Source organism: Triturus cristatus, chromosome 1_1 (assembly GCF_964204655.1).
Source record: "Triturus cristatus chromosome 1_1, aTriCri1.1, whole genome shotgun sequence".
Taxonomy (NCBI): domain Eukaryota; kingdom Metazoa; phylum Chordata; class Amphibia; order Caudata; family Salamandridae; genus Triturus; species Triturus cristatus.
In genome coordinates this window covers 11,153,096-11,169,992 of record NC_140579.1, presented here as the reverse complement: position 1 = coordinate 11,169,992, position 16,897 = coordinate 11,153,096, and the positions used below count along the sequence as shown (strand labels likewise).

Here is a 16,897-nt window from a genome sequence, read left to right as displayed (position 1 = left end):
TCTGCCTCTCATCCTTCAGAGTGTGTGGAGGCTGGTGTGCTTTGTGCCTAGCGCTGGTGTCTGGTGGGATATGGTGTTCACCTACCGAGCAGGATGGAAGGTGCTGTTAGTGCCTTGTTCCTGTACCAGAGCTCCAGGGTGTGTGGACTCTGTCTCTCATCCTTCAGAGTGTGTGGAGACTGGTGTGCTTTGTGCCTAGCGCTGGTGTCTGGTGGGATATGGTGTTCACCTACCGAGCAGGATGGAAGGTGCTGTCAGTGCCTTGTTCTTGTACCTGAGCTCCAGGCTGTGTGGGCTCTGCCTCTCATCCTTCAGAGTGTGTGGAGACTGGTGTGCTTTGTGCCTAGCGCTGGTGTCTGGTGGGATATGGTGTTCAGCTACCGAGCAGGATGGAAGGTGCTGTCAGTGCCTTGTTCCTGTATCAGAGCTCCAGGGTGTGTGGACTCTGCCTCTCATCCTTCAGAGTGTGTGGAGAGTGGTGTGCTTTGTGCCTAGCGCTGGTGTCTGGTGGGATATGGTGTTCACCGACCGAGCAGGATGGAAGGTGCTGTTAGTGTCTTGTTCTTGTATCTCAGCTCCAGGGTGTGTGGACTCTGCCTCTCATCCTTCAGAGTGTGTGGAGACTGGTGTGCTTTGTGCGTAGCGCTGGTGTCTGGTGGGATATGGTGTTCAGCTACCGAGCAGGATGGAAGGTGCTGTTAGCGCCTTGTTCCTCTATCTGAGCTCCAGGGTGTGTGGACTCTGCCTCTCATCCTTCAGAGTGTGTGGAGACTGGTGTGCTTTGTGCCTAGCGCTGGTGTCTGGTGGGATATGGTGTTCACCTACCGAGCAGGATGGAAGGTGCTGTTAGTGCCTTGTTCCTGTATCAGAGCTCCAGGGTGTGTGGACTCTGTCTCTCATCCTTCAGAGTGTGTAGAGACTGGTGTGCTTTGTGCCTAGCGCTGGTGTCTGGTGGGATATGGTGTTCAGCTACCGAGCAGGATGGAAGGAGCTGTCAGTGCCTTGTTCCTGTATCAGAGCTGCAGGGTGGGTGGACTCTGTCTCTCATCCTTCAGAGTGTGTGGAGACTGGTGTGCTTTGTGCCTAGCGCTGGTGTCTGGTGGGATATGGTGTTCAGCTTCCGAGCAGGATGGAAGGTGCTGTTAGCGCCTTGTTCCTGTACCAGAGCTCCAGGGTGTGTGGACTCTGCCTCTCATCCTTCAGAGTGTGTGGAGACTGGTGTGCTTTGTGCCTAGCGCTGGTGTCTGGTGGGATATGGTGTTCAGCTACCGAGCAGGATGGTAGGTGCTGTCAGTGCCTTGTTCTTGTATCAGAGCTCCAGGGTGTGTGGACTCTGCCTCTCATCCTTCAGAGTGTGTGGAGACTGGTGTGCTTTGTGCCTAGCGCTGGTGTCTGGTGGGATATGGTGTTCACCTACCGAGCAGGATGGAAGGTGCTGTTAGTGCCTTGTTCCTGTATCAGAGCTCCAGGGTGTGTGGACTCTGTCTCTCATCCTTCAGAGTGTGTAGAGACTGGTGTGCTTTGTGCCTAGCGCTGGTGTCTGGTGGGATATGGTGTTCAGCTACCGAGCAGGATGGAAGGAGCTGTCAGTGCCTTGTTCCTGTATCAGAGCTGCAGGGTGGGTGGACTCTGTCTCTCATCCTTCAGAGTGTGTGGAGACTGGTGTGCTTTGTGCCTAGCGCTGGTGTCTGGTGGGATATGGTGTTCAGCTACCGAGCAGGATGGAAGGAGCTGTCAGTGCCTTGTTCCTCTATCTGAGCTCCAGGGTGTGTGGACTCTGTCTCTCATCCTTCAGAGTGTGTGGAGACTGGTGTGCTTTGTGCCTAGCGCTGGTGTCTGGTGGGATATGGTGTTCAGCTCCCGCGCAGGATGGAAGGTGCTGTCAGTGCCTTGTTCCTGTATCAAGCTCCAGGGTGTGTGGACTCTGCCTCTCATCCTTCAGAGTGTGTGGAGACTGGTGTGCTTTGTGCCTAGCGCTGGTGTCTGGTGGGATATGGTGTTCACCTACCGAGCAGGATGGAAGGTGCTGTCAGTGCCTTGTTCCTGTATCAGAGCTGCAGGTTGTGTGGACTCTGCCTCTCATCCTTCAAAGCCGGTGGCCTGTATGTGGAGACTGGTGTGCTTTGTGCCTAGCGCTGGTGTCTGGTGGGATATGGTGTTCACCTACCGAGCAAGATGGAAGGTGCTGTTAGTGCCTTGTTCCTGTATCAGAGCTCCAGGGTCGGTGGATTCTGCCTCTCATCCTTCAGAGTGTGTGGAGACTGGTGTGCTTTGTGCCTAGCGCTGGTGTCTGGTGGGATGTGGTGTTCACCTACCGAGCAGGATGGAAGGCGCTTTTAGTGCCTTGTTCCTGTATCAGAGCTGCAGGGTTGGTGGACTCTGCCTCTCATCCTTCAGAGTGTGTGGAGACTGGTGTGCTTTGTGCCTAGCGCTGGTGTCTGGTGGGATATGGTGCTCACCTACCGAGCAAGATGGAAGGCGCTGTTAGTGCCTTGTTCCTGTACCAGAGCTCCAGGGTGTGTGGACTCTGCCTCTCATCCTTCAGAGTGTGTGGAGACTGGTGTGCTTTGTGCCTAGCGCTGGTGTCTGTTGGGATATGCTGTTCACCTACCGAGCAGGATGGAAGGTCCTGTTAGTGCCTTGTTCCTGTAGCTGAGCTCCAGGGTGTGTGGACTCTGCCTCTCATCCTTCAGAGTGTGTGGAGACTGGTGTGCTTTGTGCCTAGCGCTGGTGTCTGGTGGGATGTGGTGTTCACCTACCGAGCAGGATGGAATGTGCTGTCAGTCCCTTGTTCTTGTACCAGAGCTCCAGGTTGTGTGGACTCTGCCTCTCATCCTTCAGAGTGTGTGGAGACTGGTGTGCTTTGTGCCTAGCGCTGGTGTCTGGTGGGATGTGGTGTTCACCTACCGAGCAGGATGGAAGGTGCTGTCAGTGCCTTGTTCCTGTATCAGAGCTCCAGGGTCGGTGGACTCTGCCTCTCATACTTCAGAGTGTGTGGAGTCTGCTGTGCTTTGTGCCTAGCGCTGGTGTTTGGTGGGATGTGGTGTTCACCTACCGAGCAGGATGGAAGGAGCTGTTAGTGCCTTGTTCTTGTACCAGAGCTCCAGGGTCGGTGGACTCTGCCTCTCATCCTTCAGAGCCAGTGGGCTGTATGTGGAGACTGGTGTGCTTTGTGCCTAGCGCTGGTGTCTAGTGGGATATGGTGTTCACCTACCGAGCAGGATGGAAGGTGCTGTCAGTGCCTTGTTCTTGTACCTGAGCTCCAGGGTGTGTGGACTCTGCCTCTCGTCCTTCGGAGTGTGTGGAGACTGGTGTGCTTTGTGCCTAGCGCTGGTGTCTGGTGGGATATGGTGTTCACCGACCGAGCAGGATGGAAGGTGCTGTCAGTGCCTTGTTCTTGTACCTGAGCTCCAGGGTGTGTGGACTCTGCCTCTCATCCTTCAGAGTGTGTGGAGACTGGTGTGCTTTGTGCCTAGCGCTGGTGTCTGGTGGGATATGGTGTTCAGCTACCGAGCAGGATGGAAGGTGCTGTCAGTGCCTTGTTCTTGTACCTGAGCTCCAGGGTGGGTGGACTCTGCCTCTCATCCTTCAGAGTGTGTGGAGACTGGTGTGCTTTGTGCCTAGCGCTGGTGTCTGGTGGGATATGGTGTTCAGCTACAGAGCAGGATGGAAGGTGCTGTCAGTGCCTTGTTCCTGTACCAGAGCTCCAGGTTGTGTGGACTCTGCCTCTCATCCTTCAGAGTGTGTGGAGACTGGTGTGCTTTGTGCCTAGCGCTGGTGTCTGGTGGGATATGGTGTTCAGCTACAGAGCAGGATGGAAGGAGCTGTTAGTGCCTTGTTCTTGTACCTGAGCTCCAGGGTGTGTGGACTCTGCCTCTCATCCTTCGGAGTGTGTGGAGACCGGTGTGCTTTGTGCCTAGCGCTGGTGTCTGGTGGGATATGGTGTTCACCTACCGAGCAGGATGGAAGGTGCTGTCAGTGCCTTGTTCCTGTACCAGAGCTCCAGGTTGTGTGGACTCTGCCTCTCATCCTTCAGAGTGTGTGGAGACTGGTGTGCTTTGTGCCTAGCGCTGGTGTCTGGTGGGATATGGTGTTCACCTACCAAGCAGGATGGAAGGTGCTGTTAGTGCCTTGTTCCTGTATCTGAGCTCCAGGGTGTGTGGACTCTGCCTCTCATCCTTCAGAGTGTGTGGAGACTGGTGTGCTTTGTGCCTAGCGCTGGTGTCTGGTGGGATATGGTGTTCACCTACCGAGCAGGATGGAAGGTGCTGTTAGTGCCTTGTTCCTGTATCAGAGCTCCAGGGTGGGTGGACTCTGCCTCTCATCCTTCAGAGTGTGTGGAGACTGGTGTGCTTTGTGCCTAGCGCTGGTGTCTGGTGGGATGTGGTGTTCACCTACCGAGCAGGATGGAAGGTGCTGTTAGTGTCTTGTTCTTGTACCAGAGCTGCAGGGTGTGTGGACTCTGCCTCTCATCCTTCAGAGTGCGTGGAGACTGGTGTGCTTTGTGCCTAGCGCTGGTGTCTGGTGGGATATGGTGTTCACCTACCGAGCAGGATGGAAGGTGCTGTCAGTGCCTTGTTCCTGTATCAGAGCTCCAGGGTGTGTGGACTCTGTCTCTCATCCTTCAGAGTGTGTAGAGACTGGTGTGCTTTGTGCCTAGCGCTGGTGTCTGGTGGGATATGGTGTTCAGCTACCGAGCAGGATGGAAGGAGCTGTCAGTGCCTTGTTCCTGTATCAGAGCTGCAGGGTGGGTGGACTCTGTCTCTCATCCTTCAGAGTGTGTGGAGACTGGTGTGCTTTGTGCCTAGCGCTGGTGTCTGGTGGGATATGGTGTTTAGCTACCGAGCAGGATGGAAGGAGCTGTCAGTGCCTTGTTCCTCTATGTGAGCTCCAGGGTGTGTGGACTCTGTCTCTCATCCTTCAGAGTGTGTGGAGACTGGTGTGCTTTGTGCCTAGCGCTGGTGTCTGGTGGGATGTGGTGTTCACCTACCGAGCAGGATGGAATGTGCTGTCAGTCCCTTGTTCTTGTACCAGAGCTCCAGGTTGTGTGGACTCTGCCTCTCATCCTTCAGAGTGTGTGGAGACTGGTGTGCTTTGTGCCTAGCGCTGGTGTCTGGTGGGATGTGGTGTTCACCTACCGAGCAGGATGGAAGGTGCTGTCAGTGCCTTGTTCCTGTATCAGAGCTCCAGGGTTGGTGGACTCTGCCTCTCATACTTCAGAGTGTGTGGAGTCTGCTGTGCTTTGTGCCTAGCGCTGGTGTTTGGTGGGATGTGGTGTTCACCTACCGAGCAGGATGGAAGGAGCTGTTAGTGCCTTGTTCTTGTACCAGAGCTCCAGGGTCGGTGGACTCTGCCTCTCATCCTTCAGAGCCAGTGGGCTGTATGTGGAGACTGGTGTGCTTTGTGCCTAGCGCTGGTGTCTAGTGGGATATGGTGTTCACCTACCGAGCAGGATGGAAGGTGCTGTCAGTGCCTTGTTCTTGTACCTGAGCTCCAGGGTGTGTGGACTCTGCCTCTCGTCCTTCGGAGTGTGTGGAGACTGGTGTGCTTTGTGCCTAGCGCTGGTGTCTGGTGGGATATGGTGTTCACCGACCGAGCAGGATGGAAGGTGCTGTCAGTGCCTTGTTCTTGTACCTGAGCTCCAGGGTGTGTGGACTCTGCCTCTCATCCTTCAGAGTGTGTGGAGACTGGTGTGCTTTGTGCCTAGCGCTGGTGTCTGGTGGGATATGGTGTTCAGCTACCGAGCAGGATGGAAGGTGCTGTCAGTGCCTTGTTCTTGTACCTGAGCTCCAGGGTGGGTGGACTCTGCCTCTCATCCTTCAGAGTGTGTGGAGACTGGTGTGCTTTGTGCCTAGCGCTGGTGTCTGGTGGGATATGGTGTTCAGCTACAGAGCAGGATGGAAGGTGCTGTCAGTGCCTTGTTCCTGTATCAGAGCTCCAGGGTCGGTGGACTCTGCCTCTCATCCTTCAGAGTGTGTGGAGACTGGTGTGCTTTGTGCCTAGCGCTGGTGTCTGGTGGGATATGGTGTTCAGCTACAGAGCAGGATGGAAGGTGCTGTCAGTGCCTTGTTCTTGTACCTGAGCTCCAGGGTGTGTGGACTCTGCCTCTCATCCTTCAGAGTGTGTGGAGACTGGTGTGTTTTGTGCCTAGCGCTGGTGTCTGATGGGATATGGTGTTCACCTCCCGAGCAGGATGGAAGGTGCTGTTAGTGCCTTGTTCCTCTATCTGAGCTCCAGGGTGTGTGGACTCTGCCTCTCATCCTTCAGAGTGTGTGGAGACTGGTGTGCTTTGTGCCTAGCGCTGGTGTCTGGTGGGATATGGTGTTCACCTACCGAGCAGGATGGAAGGTGCTGTTAGTGCCTTGTTCCTCTATCTGAGCTCCAGGGTGTGTGGACTCTGCCTCTCATCCTTCAGAGTGTGTGGAGACTGGTGTGCTTTGTGCCTAGCGCTGGTGTCTGGTGGGATATGGTGTTCACCTACCGAGCAGGATGGAAGGTGCTGTCAGTGCCTTGTTCCTCTATCAGAGCTCCAGGGTGTGTGGACTCTGCCTCTCATCCTTCAGAGTGTGTGGAGACTGGTGTGCTTTGTGCCTAGCGCTGGTGTCTGGTGGGATATGGTGTTCACCTACCAAGCAGGATGGAAGGTGCTGTTAGTGCCTTGTTCCTGTATCTGAGCTCCAGGGTGTGTGGACTCTGCCTCTCATCCTTCAGAGTGTGTGGAGACTGGTGTGCTTTGTGCCTAGCGCTGGTGTCTGGTGGGATATGGTGTTCACCTACCGAGCAGGATGGAAGGTGCTGTTAGTGCCTTGTTCCTGTATCAGAGCTCCAGGGTGGGTGGACTCTGCCTCTCATCCTTCAGAGTGTGTGGAGACTGGTGTGCTTTGTGCCTAGCGCTGGTGTCTGGTGGGATGTGGTGTTCACCTACCGAGCAGGATGGAAGGTGCTGTTAGTGTCTTGTTCTTGTACCAGAGCTGCAGGGTGTGTGGACTCTGCCTCTCATCCTTCAGAGTGCGTGGAGACTGGTGTGCTTTGTGCCTAGCGCTGGTGTCTGATGGGATATGGTGTTCACCTACCGAGCAGGATGGAAGGTGCTGTCAGTGCCTTGTTCCTGTATCAGAGCTCCAGGGTGTGTGGACTCTGCCTCTCATCCTTCAGAGTGTGTGGAGACTGGTGTGCTTTGTGCCTAGCGCTGGTGTCTGGTGGGATGTGGTGTTCACCTACCGAGCAGGATGGAAGGTGCTGTTAGTGCCTTGTTCTTGTACCAGAGCTCCAGGGTGGCTGGACTCTGCCTCTCATCCTCCAGAGCCGGTGGGCTGTATGTGGAGACTGGTGTTCTTGATGGTTGGGTGGGGGAGGGAGGTGACCTCTCTGGTGAGAGACATGTAATGGTTTTCACACAATCTATGACTTCTGCGCGCGCTCTCCAGTCCACGGGATTTGTGGCACAGAGACCCTGTCTGCAGCATAAAGAGCGGTGTTCCCTTCCTGAGCGGTTGCCAGGTGGAGGTTATGGTCCCACCCAGTGTTTACGGGTGATGTTGAGATGATAAGCTGGCGTACACCCTTCAAGCAGTCTATGGGTGTTCACAGCTGCGCGAATTCTCTAGCTGTGCAGGAGAATTAATGAGTGGGCATCGCTGGAGGAAGTTACCTGTTCTTGCTGAGACGGTCATTGCTGGAGGGGCAGCGCAAACGGATTGCTGGATCCGTGGAATCTGGAGAGGTGCCGCCGGACCGGACTGCAGGTCCCAGGAGCCCGTGGGGCACGCAGGTGTGTAGCGGCCCGCCCTCCCGCCCACAGCCCACATAAATTACCTCGCGGAACCCGCTGGCGCGGGTCCCGCATCGCTGGAGGAAGTTACCTGTTCTTGCTGAGACGGTCATTGCTGGAGGGGCAGCGCAAACGGATTGCTGGATCCGTGGAATCTGGAGAGGTGCCGCCGGACCGGACTGCAGGTCCCAGGAGCCCGTGGGGCACGCAGGTGTGTAGCGGCCCGCCCTCCCGCCCACAGTCCTGAACACCTATTGGCTCGTGTGTAGGCCAAATAACAACTGTTCACGCAAAGCGGGACGCGACGTGGGACGCCCTGGACTAAGCCCGGACAAAGGGCGGACAGTCTGAGACAGTCCGGGACAGGAGCGGGTAGGAGGGGGCCATTATCTCTGGTTATTTACCGGTTATTTACCGTATGCTGATAATTAGTGTGTCATTCTGTGTATAGCTCTATTGGTTTTGCAAAAAGTTGCTATTTACAATGCCCAAAGCTAAACCAACGGCTGCGTTGTCCACTATGGATAATTATTTAGTAAAGATGGTGGATAAAATTAATCAGGAAAGGAGAAAGTCCTTAGGACGATCGGGGCCACAAAGTATAGGCCCTTCTTCCCCTACTGAGCCAGCATCTCAGTCAACCTCCATCCTAAATGTAAGTGTCCATACGAATCTATCGAACAGCCCCGTTTTGGGTGACCTCAATGATACTACAGGTGAGACCACTGACACTATTACGCCCACCAATGAATTAGCATCAGATGTGGATTTGTCTCTAGATCCAAAAACTCCAACTGCGCAGGCCCCCAGGACACAAAGATCATTACGTTCCTGCAGGACTAATAGTAAAACCAATCAGCCCAAACGAGGGGGGAATCGCCCTGTTAAAAGAACTGACCCCTCATTGTCCAATATTCAGCATGACCCAATTAAGTCACAGGATGGCCCCACGATCAGTTTGGATAAGGGGCAACTAGATTTTTTGCTTAATGCCCTAGAGGCCAAGCTTGACCTCCTTGTTAAACCCCTACTGACCAAACTTGCTACAATTACTGACGAAGTAGCCAGACTGGGTGGTTTAGTGGATACCCTCTTAAGTACAGTAAGCACCATAAAGGCAGTATCTGTAGTTGATAAAGAGCTGGCATCCGCTGTGGCGTCCTCCAATCTCCACATATCAGACACAATGACGATCGATAGCAATAATGTTAGCTCTGAGAACGATCGTGTAGCTATCCCTGCTGTACCTGTTGTGCCTAATTCCCTTTTGCAGTTGCCGGCTCAAGCTAAATCCACTTTCAACTCAGTATTGAGGAAAAATATGGGCCCCAACTTAAGTCATAATAGTTTTAGCAGACCTCAGCCGGATTTACCACCGTCCTGTGCACCATTTGTAGCAGTATTAACAAATGTCCCCCCATTTAACACATCTGGAAGCAACCACGGCTCTGTTGAATCACACTCATCTTTAAAGAACAAAACCGTGGATTGGCTCCATAGGCAGTGCGGTTTTCCAGTTGCACTTTCGGGGGATATTCTAAGCACTAGAAGAACGAATTGGGTGGGGAAATCACCCAAGACTTGTGGAGGGGATTGTATAGTTATCAACTTTCGAAACCCCCAACTTACATCTACAGTGCTGATTAAAGCTGCTTCTCTTCCCACACGGGATGAAGGAATATCCTTACGCCCTTTGGGGTTCTTTTACAGAGATTCCGAAATTCAATCAGACGCTGAGCGTTATCAAGGGAGGTCTAGTGGCCTGAATATGTGCGATGGCCCTACCATCCCCAAGTTTAACAGATTTCAGCCTCTGAGTGGCCTTGACTGTAATGACTGACTGGGGCTACCTTCGGTGGTCTCTGGGTCTGCGATTGTCTCTATGGGAAGAGGAAATTGTAGTCCGATCAATGGGGCTTATGAATTAGTTGAGACCATTGGTCTAAAAGACCCCAATGTTAATTTAATTGATGTCTTAGTGGACAGCAGAACTGTAAGACCGATCAATGGTGTTAGGGACAGGATTGATCAAATTACACCTACCACATTAGACAACAGAGGCCGGTGCTCTATTGTATGTTGGAATGTTGCTGGCCTCTCACAAAAGGATACCTGTCTAGGATGGTTTGATTTTATTAATAATTTTAGTATCATTTGTTTTCAGGAAACCTGGAGTCTGGTACCCATCAATTATTCAGGTTTTGTTTCTTACCACTTGCCGGCTGTGGCTTCCACTTCGGGCAGAGCAAAGGGTGGGCTTTTGACTCTGATCTCTGTAGAGGTGCCACTTATCGTAAAGAAACATGTAACCATTGGGGCCCACTCCCAGGTTTTATGGCTTTCTCAGGAGCTGGGTAGAAATATCCTTTTAATCAACTTTTATAACAATGTGTTTGATAACACCAGACATGAGGTGGTTTTTGCTTTAGAGTCCGCTTTGGCGGATATAGTAATGGGTAATAACGTTATGTTTGATTTTATTTGGTTAGGGGATTTTAACACAGTTGTTTGTCCACCTCCTGTCCATAGGGCCTGTGGTTTTATTAACTGTTGGGGGGAAGGTGTCTGTCACTTTCCCCACAAAACTTATGGAGAATCATTAAACAAAATCCTGGTGACCTATGATATGGAACCGTTGGAGAATCTGACGGGTGACTCTGGTGAAATCATCCCCACATTTACGGGCCGGAATGCAAATACTGTGATTGATTTCATTTGCATTTCATCCAGCCTTAACCAGTGGTGTACAGCCCCTCTGATAGTGGAAAACCTTATCAGCGATCATAATTGTTTAACTATGGAAGCCGTACTATGGAAGGCGAAAAGGGGCCCTAAACCTAACATCATTGCCAATATTGAACCCCATCGTCCCAATGGCACTAGAATTAGGTGGAAAGGGGACAAAGCAGATATCTTGTCCAACTCCATTATTAATAGCTGTTTAAATGATATTACTGTTATTCTAGAGAATAAAGAAGCGATGGATGTAACTATCCCTAAGTTTATTAATATTAACACTACTATTGATGCCAAATTTACAGTGTACCTAAAGGGAAAATCATGTAGGTTAAGAGGATGGTTCGACCATGCTAGTACCAATGCACTTAAGGGTCTCAAGGAGGCACTTGCTGCTAAACCTAGAGACATAAATTTGGTAAGGGAATTTAGAGCCAGCTATCGGTCTGCAACTAATAACAGGAAGGCCGAATTAAGGCAAGACGCTTGGGACAAGTTAGATCAAGCGGCTGAAACTTCAGATTCCTCCCTTTTCTGGGCTACTGTTAACCGTCCATTTCTTAAAAACGAGGAGATGCCTGAGTTGACTGCTAACGTCAGCGTAGAAAGCTGGGTCTCCCATTTTTCAATGATTTTCGAGTCGAATATAACCCTGGATGTAGACCGAGATGACTGGTCTGCCATTCCCTTAGATATTTCCATTACTGAGGTTGAGAATAGTATCTCTGCCAGTAAGGGAGGTAAGGCCCAGGGGCCGGACGGGGTGCCCATTGATGTCTACAAAAAAGAACCAGAGATCTGGGGCCCGTTATTAACAACTGTGTTTAACGCAGCAGTCTGCCTCGGTGTCCCACCCTCATGGGAGGAATCTATCATAGTACCAATATACAAGAAGGGGGAGAGAAGTGATGCTAAGAACTACCGCCCAATCTCCCTTCTTGATTCCTCCGTGAAAATCATGAGTAGGGTGCTCTTGGTTAGACTCGAAGAATGGGCTGATTCTAATAATATCCTGGCCAACTCTCAATATGGTTTTAGGAAGGGATGGGGAACAGTAGAACAGTGCCTCAACCTTGAACTTCTAATAGGGAAATATACGAAGGCCAAGAAAGGATCTCTTTATCTCTGCTTCGCAGATTTGAGCAGTGCCTTCGATATGGTGAACCATAAGATCTTATGGGAGAAACTCCTGGAAATGGGTGCACCAGAGGGCATTGTTCATTTCTTGGCCCGGCTCTATGCCAATCTTAGATCGAGCGTACGTTATGGCTCGGCTGGGGAGTGTACCCCTAAGTTCCCTATTAGACGTGGTATCAGGCAGGGATGTGTACTCGCCCCCCTGCTTTTTACACTTTTTATTAATGAGGTCGATTCGGTCTTAAAGACTGTTGCGGCTGATACCCCTAAAACCCCCGATTTCCATATTCCTGTTTTACTTTATGCAGACGATGCCGTTATTTTATCTAGGACTCCCATCGGTCTGCAACGTCTAATGGACAGATTCTCTCTGTTCATTAAGGACAGGAAGTTGAAGATCAATAAATCAAAAACCTTTGTCATGGAGTGTGGCAATAGTTGTAAGAAGCCACATTCTTTTTTTATTGAAGGACAAAAGGTTTTAACAGTGGACACTTTCAACTACCTAGGTATCACCTTTTCTAAATCAGGTAGTTGGTCCAATGAGATTAATTATGTAAGGGGTAGTATGGCGAAAAGTGCCCATGGGGTGTTTCAGTTTGCTTCTAAATTAGGGGATAAACGGCTCATGGATATGCTGAAAATCTACCAAATGAGGTGCCTTTCTATTACTCTTTATGGTGCCGGTATTTGGGGGCATGCACCGAGTAGTAGTCTTCAAGTGGAGGAAAATACCTTTCTTAAAAGACTTTTAAGTCTACCCACTTCGGCTTCTACTGACCTGGTGCATAGGGAGTTTGGGGTCCAACATCTCTCAGACCATGTAGCCCTTAGACCGCTTATGCTTTGGCGTGCAATATGGATAAAGGAAGAGACATCTTTAAACAGAGCCATTATTGAAGATTGTCTCTCCACCGATAAGCATTTATCGATTCCATGGGTAAAATTTGTTTCTGATAGTTTTTCCGAAATTTATGATCTTAATGTATTAGAGGATCATCATGCAGCCTCTTGTTTTACCAAAAATGAGTTGAAATCTACTTTTATGAACCACAGGAATGAGAAGCGAGGGAGGACCAGTGGTAATTTAACAACCTGTCGTTTTTATGGAAGTTTTAGTGAAACGACAGGGTTTCAACCGTACCTGAGTTTTGTTTCTAGACCCTCCCATCGATTTGTTCTGACAAGACTCCGTTTTGGTATTGTTCATCATCTGGTCGCATTTCCAAGCATTAGGAAACACCCAACAGGTTCTTGCCCATGTGACAATATTACCGCACAAAGTACTGTACACTTCTTACTGTTCTGTTCATTTTACGGAAATATCCGATCAGCTTTTTTAAAACCTGTTTTTAGGAAATATGGAGTTAGGACTGTAAAAGACACTATGAATCTGTTATTTAACCCGTCACCTGATGTATGTTTTTTCACTGCCACCTTCCTTCTACGGGCTATTAAAGCAAGGCCTAATCTGTCATTTTAAACTGTTTTAAAGTATTTATATGTTCGATTGTTAAAATGATGAAGTTTTTTATGTATGTATGTGCTTTTATGGACTTTGTTTTTAAGCTCCGAATAAAGCCTTATGAACTGAACTGACTTCTGCGCATTTCCTTTCACCACGGGGATTCCTTAGTGCAGAATGGAAATAACGATTTGGAATTTTACAAAACAGACGCGGGTAAAACTCTTTATTTTAAAATACAAAGATGTAGCTCAGGGGCCTGTTCTGAATACACAAATGTCTTGTACCAGTGACATCTGCTTCATGTGGATATGAGGGTCACAGAAGGGGTGGGACCCACTGTGGGGAGTCCAGCAGCAGAGAGAATTACCCGTCAGGCGATTTAATAACTGAAGGCAAAGAGCTGAGAGGCTGGGAGCCCCCACCGCCCCCAGAATAAACTAGAAGCCATTACATGAACTGACCTCTGACCTCTGTTTCTCTCTCCTGCAGCTGCGGTGACCCTGGACCCGGACACTGCGAATCCCTGGCTCGTCCTGTCCGAGGACGGAAGCAGCGTGAGGACGGGAGACACAGACCAGGGTCGGCCCCACACGGACCAGAGATTCAGCCCTGTCGCCGCTGTGCTGGGGAGGGAGAGTCTGAGCTCCGGGAGGCATTACTGGGAGGTGGAGGTGGGGGGCAAGACGGACTGGAGCCTGGGGGTGTGTGACGAGGCTGTGAGCAGGAAGGGGGAGGTCACACTATCGCCTAAGAATGGATTCTGGACAGTGTGGCTCAGAGATGATAAATATGAATCTAACACCTCCGCTCCCACCCTCCTGGCCCCCCGTGTGCCCCCCAGGGCTGTGGGTCTCTTCCTGGACTATGAGGGGCGCAGGCTCTCGGTGTACAATGTGAGTGACCGGTCTCTGCTCTTCACCTTCTCCGGGGCCTCCTTCCCCCTCACCATGCGGCCCTATTTCAGTCCAGGTCTCAACCATGGAGGGAGGAATGCGGGGGCGCTGCGGGTCCTGCCGGTGTCAGGGGGCAGTGAAGAGACTGACAGCAGCGCCGGGAGAGAGTGAGAGAGGTGCGGGGGTGACATGTGACGTCACTGACGCTGGTAAAAGCAGCCGTGAATGATGACGTTTCATATGAGATGTGAAAGACATTATGTGAAGTAAATGATACTTTACTGTCACCGTGTAGCAAGGGCGTAACACATGCCCCCGCATCCCCTGCAGTGCGTGGGGGCCCCCCAAGCTCCAGGGGGCCCCCTCAGCACTGCACTGTAATGTTGCGCGACGGACCGAACCATACCCCGAGGGTCCGCGCGCGTGTGTCAGGGTTTTCCCCCCCCCCTTGCGTAGCCGGAGTTGGGTGCGCCCGACGTCCCCTCGGACGGCACGCACTAGTGCTAATAAAAAGCCCAGGGCTCTGGGCGTGGCAGGCATTGCACTGACCACCACTGGCATACCTGTGTGTACCGTGTGTCATTATTTCCAGGCCCCGGGCCCAACATTACACTGGCGACGAGGTGGTCTCGCCACCCCCTCGAGTAATCACCGAACCCTCGCTCTTGCCCAAGGAGCGGTTCCTGCCACCTGCTTCTGGCCCGGCCCCTGCGCTGCCCTGGCCCCCCCTGGCAGCCCTGTGAGGTCCCCGGCTGGCCCTCACCTGTGTGCCGACGCTCCTGACTGCCTCCCAGGCCGGTGACGACTGGTTCCTCCTCCTCCGGCTGCCTGCCTCTGCTACGGGGCCTGCGCGCGCGGAACGCTGGGACCCGCCTGCCGAATCTCACGCATCTCGCGTGCAACACGTGGCCCGGCCCTGCCGTTCCCCACGCATCTCGCGTGAGGCCCGTTTTCCGGCGAAGGAAGCCCCTGGCTGGCCCTGCACCCCCTAGACGGGCCCCCGGCCCTCCGTTTGAACTGCCTGCCTGCGGACGACGCCTGGGTGTGCAGTGTGCCCCCTACAGTGAGTCGGTGACGCCCCGGCTGCCGTTTTTCTGCGACCATGGCCACAGTACCTCCCCTCGAACCTTTCGAGGTCACCGGCACCCCAACGTCTCAAGCCGCACGCTGGAAGAAATGGGTGGAACGTCTGGAGAACTACTTCGTGGCGGCGGAAATCGCAGTGGTGCGGAGGCGCGCCATGCTGTTGCACCTGGGAGGTGAGGCGATCCATGACATTTCGAAAGACGTGGTGGAAGCTGGGCCGCCCATGACCTACGCCACGCTACGCGACGCCATCACAGCGTACTTTGAACCGTTTGCAAGCGCAGACTATGAACGTTTCCTGCTCCGCCAAGCCCGCCAGCTCCCAGAGGAGTCGGTGGACGTCTTCTACGCCAGGCTCAAAAAACTGGCCAGCACGTGCACGCTCCCCGATGCGGACGACGAGATCCGCGCACAGTTCATCCAAGGCTGCGCGTCGTCCAAGCTCCGTGAACGAGTACTGGAGGCGGACAATATGCCAATGCGCGACATCCTCACGCTGGGCCGCTCGAAGGAACTGTCCAAGGCCAGAGCCGCGCACATGGAACCGAAGCCGGCAGTCACCATCAAAACGGAACCGGTGTGCGCCATCACGGCAGAGGTAGCGGACACCCGCACGAAGCACCCCCAGCGGAGGAGCCCGAAGCCGGTCCAATCGTCTCCCAGCCGAGCCTGCGTGTGGTGTGGAGGAGCGACACCTCATAAAGGGGCGTGCCCGGCCCAAGGCAAAATCTGCAGCGCATGTGGCAAGGCCAACCACTTTGCGAGCGTTTGCCTGTCCACATCACGGAAGAAGCAAGGAGGCCCGCCCAGGAGGGTGAGACAGCTGGCACCCCTGCCCAGCACAGCCACCAACAGCGACATGGATGACGACGACGAAGCGGATGTCGCCTCGGTGCACGTCGTGCGGATGCTCAACACCCTGGCCGCGTCCCCGTCAACCGGACCCATGTGCACAGTCTCAGTACAGGACCAGGCCGTGCCGGCCCTGATCGACACCGGTGCCTCCATCAACCTGATGTCGGTCAGCGTGTACCGGACTCTGAGGAGCGCTCCACCACTCCGGCCCACGAGGGTGCAAGTGTATGCCTACGGCACCCATCGGCCCCTACGCCTGTGCGGGGCTTTCAGGACTGACCTGTCCCACGACACCACTCGGCTGCCAACCAAAATATACGTGTCACAGGAAGGGACGGGATTCCTAGTGGGGTGCCGGACAGCCCAAGACCTAGGCCTGATCCACTTCGCCCTCACGGTCCAAACAAGCAACCTGGACCATCTGGTGCAGGAGCACACAGCCCTATTCGACGGGATCGGGTGCCTCAGAGGGCCCGCCATACACCTCCACATCGACAAGACAGTTACCCCGGTAGCCCTCCGGCATCGACGCATCGCGTTCCACCTACGACCCAAAGTGGAAGCAGAACTACGGACACTGGAACAAGCGGGAATTATCGAACGGGTAAGCGGGCCCACCCCATGGGTGTCACCCATCGTGGTGGCGAAAAAACCGAAACAGCCGGACGCAGTGCGGATCTGTGTGGACATGCGCGTCCCCAACTTGGCCATCAGGCGCGAGCGCCACCTGACGCCGACCATCGACGACATCGTGGGAGAGCTGTCAGGTTCCAAATGGTTCTCCAAGATGGACCTGAGGTCGGGGTACCACCAGATCCCGTTGCACCCCGATTCCCGCCCAATCACCACCTTTTCCACGCACGCCGGCCTCTGGCGCTACACCCGGCTAAATTTTGGGATCTCGAGCACCGCGGAGGTGTTCCAGAACATTATCCAGAATGTCCTGCAGGG

The 16,897-nt window shown here is 53.1% G+C and overlaps 1 protein-coding gene across 1 annotated transcript in view; it reads left to right on the top strand.

Moving 5' to 3' along the window:
* The window catches only part of LOC146869120 (E3 ubiquitin-protein ligase TRIM21-like), a 171,188-nt gene extending 156,623 nt beyond the window's left edge, over positions 1-14,565 (top strand). The window contains exon 8 of the mRNA XM_085623054.1: positions 13,602-14,565. Within this exon, the coding sequence (XP_085479180.1) occupies positions 13,602-14,176 (575 nt within the window). The 3' untranslated portion in view covers positions 14,177-14,565. The remainder of the gene's footprint in view (positions 1-13,601) is intronic.
* Positions 14,566-16,897: the final 2,332 nt, after the last annotated feature.